Below are 8,105 nucleotides of genomic sequence, written 5' to 3'. Positions count from 1 at the left end.
TAATATGCACGAGAATCAGATAACTGTATTTGGTATTACATGAGAATGCTCCCTGACTAATTTTTTTAAAAAAGAACACAGTTTATCCGACATCCAACAATCATTCGACCGACCGAGCCTAAAGTATATCATCTATATGTTGCTTTTCAAATACAAACTTTTCGTATTTACAACCTTAAAATTTGGAATAATTTATGTCCAAAAAGATGGGAAGTCAGGGTCACCTGTTATAAACGTGGGATTTGGCAACAAAAAGGAAGGCAATGAAGCTAAGAACACTAAGGCCAGACAGTAACAGGTAAAAGTAATCAAGATGAGCCTTGTTAAGGTTGTCGGGAAACCAGCTCAGATGCCCATTGCCTTTAGTAGCTGAATCAATAATTGATATCAAAAGGCTACTTAAAATGCTACCCATTCCAAGGATACTGATGAAAATGGCAGGTCCAACACTTTTCAAATCCCTAGCCACTTGATCATAGCAAAACTCTTGAAGCCCAACCACTGTAAACACATCAGCCAAACCATTCAACACATATTGAGGAACCAACCACCAGAACTTCATTGGAATTGTCATGTCCGGTCTATCGATCAGACCGTGTTCGAGGGCGGTTTTCAAACGTTTTTTCTCGACCAGGGATGCAACCACCATAGAGATAGTTGATATGATCATCCCAGATCCGATTCTTTGTAATGTTGTTATGCCAGATGAGTTTCCTGTTACTGTTTTGGCAATGGGAACGAAGACGAGATCATAGACCACGATGAAGATGACGATTGTAAAGGAAATAATTGCCTCGAGTGACGCGGCGGGAACGGTGAAACCTGATGAAATTGTTCGGTCTAATGTTGCTGCTTGTTTGGTGAAGAAGGTGGCGTCTTGTGAGAACACAATGGTGAACATGATAAGTGTAGCCCATATTAGAAGAATTCTGAGAATTGCCTTTGCTTCTTCAACCTCGCTGATGCTGCACGCCGTTGCGTTTTGGTTTGAATCGATGGGAACGATGCAAGCTTTGTTGAGAAATCTGTCACACCAAAGGAGGAACGGTTAGGAATCACGAACCTCCATAATGGCTTTGTTTGGGTTTCCCAAAAGGCCTCGTAGCAATAGAGATAGTATTCCTCAACAATGTGAGGCTCCCTCCCAACAATCCTCAACAATTTTCCCCTCGAACAAAGTACACTATAGATCAGTACTTTGTTCCCCTCAAACATCCTCTCCTTAACCGAGGCTCGACTCCTTCTCTGGAGTCTTCTCCCAAACAAATTACACCATAGAGTCTCCCTTGAGGCCTATGATGCCCTTGAACATCCTCTCCTTAATTGAGGCTCGACTCCTTCTCTAGAGTCTTCTCCTAAACAAAGTACACTATAGAGCCTCCCCTTGAGGCCTATGAAGCCCTCGAACATCCTCTCCTTAATCGAGGCTCAACTCCTTCACTGGAGTCTCCTCTCGAACAAAGTACACCATAGAGCCTCCCCTGAGGCCTATAGAACCCTCGAACATCCTCTCTTCAATCGAGGCTCGACTCCTTTGGAGTCTCCTTTCGAACAAAGTACACCAAAGAGCCTCCACTGAGGCCTATGGAGCCCTCGAACATCCTCCCTTAATCGAGGCTCAACTCTTCTCTAGAGCCCTCAAACAAAGTACACCATTTGTTCGATACTTGAGTCACTTTTGACTACACTTTTGAGGCTCACAACTTCTTTGTTCGACATTTGAGGATACTATTGACATGACTAAGTTAAGGGTATGACTCTGATACCATGTTAAGAATCACAAACCTCCACAATGGTATCATATTGTCCACTTTGAGCATAAGCTCTCGGTTTCCCCTTTCACACCAATGGAGATAGTATTCCTTACTTATAAACTCATGATTTTCCCCTCACCAACGTGGGACTCCCTCCCAACCATCCTCAACCGGAACTTATAAGTGTCAATAAGAAGGAGAAAACAATGGATATTGCAGCATTCTTACTTGAATTGTTGAGAATTTGACAAATCTTTGCCAATCCTTGAGGGAGAAGCTCTCCAATTCCTAATAGAAGCCACGAACACTCGACCAACTCTCATAAACGGGCTCTTATCTGATTGCTTGACGGTAAACCGATACGTCTTGGTACCGAGAAGGAAAACAATGAAACCAGTGAGCATTGCAGCACAAGGAATTCCAAATCCAACACTCCAACTAAGATTCTCTTGTGCATATGCTACAGTTGGAATGGCTACTACGATTCCTGAGCAGGCACCAAAATACCACCAATTGAAGAAGGAGCCCTTGAATTTGGCCTCTTGAGGATTTTGGTCATCGAACTGATCGGCCCCAAAAGCCTGCACGCACGGCCTGTGCCCACCTTGTGCTATCCCGATTAGACATAGAGAAGCGAAGAATAGAACGAGCTGAAGCTTAGGAGCCGAACAGGGCATGGATTTGTTAGGGACAGCGCAGATCGAGGAGTTTGCCGTAGACAGAACCAACAATCCTAGTCCCTGTACAAAATTCCCAAAGTTTAAGGAAACAAGTGTTAGGAAATGCACATACTCGATCTATATGAACACAAAGAAAAGGAAAGAGAAATGCGAAGAGGAATATTCGCTAAAGATTTATATTGATGGCTTCAGGTATATAAAATTACCATTTGTAACAGTCCAAGCCCACCGTTTACTACTCCAACAAGTGTCTTGCACCGTTTGGTGACTGGCTCTAATACCAATGTCTCGCACCGTTCGATGATTAGCTTTGATATCATTTGTAATAGCCCAAGCCCACCGTTTACTATGGAGAGGGTCTAGCCCTACTCCAACCAGTGTCTCGCACTGTTCAGTGACTAGCTCTAATACAACTTGTAACAGTCAGTCCATCGTTATCCTCTTAGGGTTTTCCCTTCCGGGATTCCCCTCAAGTTTTTACCCCTCAAGATTTTACAATGCATCTATTTGGGAGAGGTTTTCATGCCTTATAAACGTGTCTATTTAGGAGAGGTTTTCATGCCTTATAAACGCGTCTACCAGGGACAGGTTTTCATGCCTTATAAACGCGTCTACCAGGGACAGGTTTTCATGCCTTATAAACGCGTCTACCAGGGACAGGTTTTCATGCCTTATAACCGCGTCTATTAGGGACAGGTTTTCATGCCTTATAAACGCGTCTATTAGGGACAGGTTTTCATGCCTTATAAATGCGTCTACCAGGGACAGGTTTCCATGCCTTATAAAAGCGTCAACCAGGGACAGGTTTCCATGCCTTATAAAAGCGTCAACCAGGGACAGGTTTCCACGCCTTATAAACGCGTCTACCAGGGACAGGTTTCCATGCCTTATAAACGCGTCTACCAGGGACAGGTTTCCACGCCTTATAAACGCGTTTTCCACGCCTTATAAACGTGTTTACTAGGGACAGGTTTCCACGCCTTATAAACGCGTTTACTAGGGAGAGGTTTCCACGCCTTATAAACGCGTCTATTAGGGAGAGGTTTCCACGCCTTAAGAAGTGTTTTGTTTCTCTCTCAAATTACAAAGAGAATACAAAAAATGCAGCCACTACTACCTAATGGGTATATATAAACGCGTCTATTAGGGAGAGGTTTCCACACCTTAAGGAGTGTTTTGTTTCTCTCTCAAATTACAGAGAGAATACAAAAAATGCAGCATCACTACTACCTAATGGGTATATATATGGTTTAGTGTATATAACTTTACCAGATATAACCATCTACTATATATAAATATCTACCCGCTCCATATTCCGATCAGAACAAACATTCAATCAAACAAGAACAAAAAAAAAAAAAAAAGAAACATTGCCCTCAGCTACTGAATTTCAATTTCACAAACATTAGCAAATCAAAAAGAGAACGGATGATCAGAGAAAAAGAGAGATACCAAAAGGTAAGAAATAGATGCAAAAACAATGGTACGGTATCGTCCAAAGAAGGAATCAGCAACAAAGGCTCCAAAGAGAGTGAGGAGCATGGAGGTGCCAGACCAGACATTGACAATCTCGGCCGCCGCCACCATGGAAATGTGGAGCGGACCTGTCAAGTAAGTTATGAGGTTGGCGCCGATTCCATAGAAAGCAAATCTCTCAGCAACCTCCATCCCTAAAATGGTCAACAAGGAGAATGAATCGATGAAGGAGGTGGAGGAGATGAGATAATTAGGGATTTGGTTTACCTATAATGAAAGAGGCGGAGCTCCATGTGCCGGAGGAGGATCTGAGAAGTGGGCGACCTTTATAATCGACGGCGCCGTCGACGGTGTGGCTGAGCAGTGGAGTTGAGTGGTCCATGGTTGGAAGAACAGAAGAACAGCAGCCACAGAAACAGTATGAATTCGATTGGAGAGCCGTCGGGGTTGAAAAGGGTTACTTTCTTTTGGAACTATTTGTATTGTCGCCTTCTCCAAACCCTCCATTTGTGTTGGAATTGAAAGACGAAGACTTTGATTCGACACAAAAAGTGTTGGGGGTGGGATTTCTAAGAAGATATTAGGCCCATGCTCACAGGTGGAAGAGAGATCTCAAGATAAAATGAGATTACATCAGACATTTCAAAATTTACTTTTTTAAGGTTTTTCCGAGAGAGATTTGAGGGAAGAGTTTGTAAGAGGTCGGGAAAGGGTGTTGGATTATTGGGAGGGAGTTCCACGCTAATTAAGAGGAAGAACATGTGTTTATAAATAAGGAATACATCGACGTTGTTGCGAGGAATACATCGACCTCTTGATTATAAAGGGCGAATAATCTCAATTGGTACGAGGCCTTTTGGTACCAAGCCCAGGAGAAATAATCTCCATTGGTATGAGACGGATAATCTCAATTGGTGCCAAAGTTCATATGCTCAACATATGAGTGTGAAAGTTCATATGCTCAACCTAGACAATATCACGTAAGTGTGAAAGTTCATATACTCAATTAGGAGAGGGAGTTCATATGTTCAAGATAGACATTATCATATTATCATATAGTAAGTGTGAGATTGATCCAGTTAGCTATATCACAACAATGCCTATCCAAATCTCAGAGCTTTAAACTACAAAGCTCCAACACGGTTGAGTTCATGTGATATTCCTCCTACTCTAAATATAACCTCCTGTTCTTGCAAATGATGGAAAACACGTATAAACAGGCACCCTAAGCCAGGTTATCTTACTCGATAGACGATTTCAGATTTCAATACACAGCTTTAAATTACAGTGCTACCGAAACAGTCGTGTTCAAGTGGTATTCCCCTTAGTGTAGATGTATGTTCTTGCAAAACATGAGAAAGCAGCAAACCCAATAGCACTAAGCCCAACAAGCGACCAGTAGAAGTAATCAAGATGAGCTTTGTTCAGATTATTATCAAACCAGCTTTCTTTGCCATCCCCACTGCTTAATTTTTCGATGGCAGATATGAGAAAGCTGCTCAAAATGCTGCCAACGCCAAAAATACTCAGATACAGAGAAAGACCGATGCTTCTCAATCCACTTGGAACCTGGTCATAGAAAAACTCTTGCAACCCAACCATTGTGAAAGCATCAGAAATTCCAACAAGTAAATATTGAGGAACCAGCCACCATATACTCAGAGGAATAGTCGCCTTTGGCATATCAACTAAACCATATTCTTGAGCTGTTTTGAGCCTTTTCACCTCCACTAATGCAGCAATGACCATGGAAAGAGCAGATAATATCATCCCAAATCCGATTCTCTGTAGCATTGTAATTCCAGAAGGTTTCCCGGTGAAATGTCTCGCAATCGGAATGATTATGCGATCATATATTAGGATGGAAATGCCAATGGATAGACTGATAAAGGATTGAAGTGAAGCAGCAGGTACTTCAAATCCAGGAACTATTGATCTGTCCATCGTGACTCCTTGTTTTGTGAAGAAAGTTGATGACTGAGAGAATACAATACCATATGCTAAGCATGTAACCCATATGGGGGCAAGCCCTACTAATGATTTTGCTTCCTCAACTTCACTGATAGTACAAGCATGACCATCTTCCTTCGAACTATTAGGTACAATCAAAGCTTTGTCTAGGAACCTACCAAATTATAGAATCTAGTAAAGAAAAGAGTTACGATAATGCATACAATATAAAATGGTGTTAGGATCGCACAATAATGCACACACTCGATCTACCAAATTATAGAATCAAGTAAAGAAAAGGGCTACGATAATGCATACAACATAAAATGATGTTAGGATCGCACAATAACGCACACACTCGATCTAGATGAACACAAAGAATAGTGGAGAGAAAATACCACAGACTATATATATATATATAGCTTTAACATATAACCACTCGCTATAAATATCTATCATATATGAATAAGCTATAAATAGTCAGCCAGCTCCATATCCACATGTTATAAAGAATTACCTATCATATCCATATTACGACTATTTTTCTGAACAGAACAGAAAAGATTAGTACATTTTACCCTTCTTTTAGTCCTCTGATTTACCTGAACTGTTGAGAGCTATGGTGCGGTAAAAGGCCAAGGATTTCCTCTTCATGAGCTATTTCTGAAGAAATTACTCGCCAATTTCGTACTGCCATGACAAACACCCGTCCAATCCTCACAAATGGGTTTTCCACATCTCCTTCGCTACTGTATCTGTACGTCTTAGTTCCAAGCAAGAAGACTAGCAGTGCAAAAATCATAGCAATACAAGGAATTCCAAACCCAAGACTCCAGCTAAGGTTATCTTGCACATAGCTCACTATAGTAAATGTTGCAAAAGTGGCCACGGCGATACCAAAATACCACCAATTAAAGAAAGAACTTTTAGCTTTGCTCTCTTCTGGATGTTGTCCATCAAATTGATCGGCTCCGAAAGCTTGGACGCAAGGCTTATGTCCCCCTTGAGCAAATGCCACAATATATAAGGAGAAGAAAAATAAAACTACGTGGACGAGACTGGGGGAACATGGGACACGGTTTTCTGTCTGTTGGCAGGCAGAAGTGCTGGAATAAGGTAATGTTGCAGACACAGTCAACAATCCAAGCCCCTGAATTCCACGCAAAAAAATAAAAGAAACAGACATCACATTTACTTTTAAGCCTGGTCTACATGAATAAGTGCTCTGCCAGCTTAAACCAAAGGTGAAATTCAATTTTATGGCTAATATTCAGAGGAAAATTCAACACCAATGCTTATGAAAGGCGAATATACAGCAAAGGAAATGTATTTGCTCAAGTAAAATGGTTCAGAGGATGAATTCATAAGGGATTGAGCCAACAGATTGCAGTGAGAGTCCCTTAGGTAATTGGGTGGAGACCGTGATCTAGATGATCTTCAAGGTGCGTTAACTATGTCAGTAGAAACAGCAGTATCTAAAGTAATAGGCTCAGGTGAAAGAGAAGGAAATTCTTCCTCAGGTGTGCACCAACATCATGCATAATAGGCTCGGGTGCAATAGCTACTTCTGGAGAGTCACCATTTTCAACTACTCCAGCCACAAGACAAGGTTACACAAAATCCTTGAGGAAATCTGCTGTGGATGAACAATCAATATTGGGCTGTGATTGAAAGAGAAATAATTCCTCTAAAAATATAACATTTCTTGAAATAAAGAACTCCTGCTTTGAAATATCAAAATGCTTAGTCTTTAATGCCTCGAGGATATCCAACAAATACACATGGTGGAGCCCTTGGATCAAATTTAGAGACATTTGGCTAAATAGAATTCAGCCTTTTCTAAAGCTAAATCAGAAATTATCCTCATACAACACGAAAGCCGTGAAACATGTAGCAAAATTTCAACCGACTGGAATGGATTGAACTCTTGGAGGGCATGATTCACCCAAGATCAGGATCACACAACAACAGGGCATGATTCACCCAAGATTAGGATCACACAACAACAGGGCATGATTCACCCAAGATCAGGATCACACAACAACCGGGCATGATTCACCCAAGATCAGGATCACACAACAACAGGGCATGATTCACCCAAGATCAGGATCACACAAGAACAGGGCATGATTCACACAAGATCAGGATCACACAAGAACAGGGCATGATTCACACAAGATCAGGATCACACAAGATCAGGGCATGATTCACTCATAAGGAAGAATACATAGTCCATTTTCAAATC

At 41.5% G+C, this 8,105-nt stretch overlaps 1 protein-coding gene across 3 annotated transcripts in view; it reads right to left on the bottom strand.

Annotated features, from left to right (window-relative positions):
* The window catches only part of LOC111432711 (protein NRT1/ PTR FAMILY 5.10-like), a 10,854-nt gene continuing 2,749 nt past the window's right edge, over nt 1-8,105 (bottom strand). The window contains exons 4-8 of one of the 3 annotated variants that reach the window (XM_023069645.1): nt 5,236-6,035; nt 4,178-4,258; nt 3,887-4,104; nt 1,983-2,494; nt 1-1,025 (exon numbers count right to left, since the gene is read on the bottom strand). In XM_023069645.1, coding sequence (XP_022925413.1) covers nt 221-1,025; nt 1,983-2,494; nt 3,887-4,104; nt 4,178-4,258; nt 5,236-6,035 — 2,416 coding nt within the window. In that variant the 3' untranslated portion in view covers nt 1-220. Of the gene's footprint in view, nt 1,026-1,982; nt 2,495-3,886; nt 4,105-4,177; nt 4,284-4,974; nt 5,087-5,216; nt 6,036-8,105 lie in introns of those variants that run through there. The other 2 variants (XM_023069644.1, XM_023069643.1) reach the window with 2 other exon arrangements.

The sequence above is a fragment of the Cucurbita moschata genome, unplaced genomic scaffold (genome assembly GCF_002738365.1).
Source record: "Cucurbita moschata cultivar Rifu unplaced genomic scaffold, Cmos_1.0 Cmo_Scf00040, whole genome shotgun sequence".
Classification (NCBI taxonomy): domain Eukaryota; kingdom Viridiplantae; phylum Streptophyta; class Magnoliopsida; order Cucurbitales; family Cucurbitaceae; genus Cucurbita; species Cucurbita moschata.
This window is presented reverse-complemented; position numbering and strand designations above follow the sequence as displayed.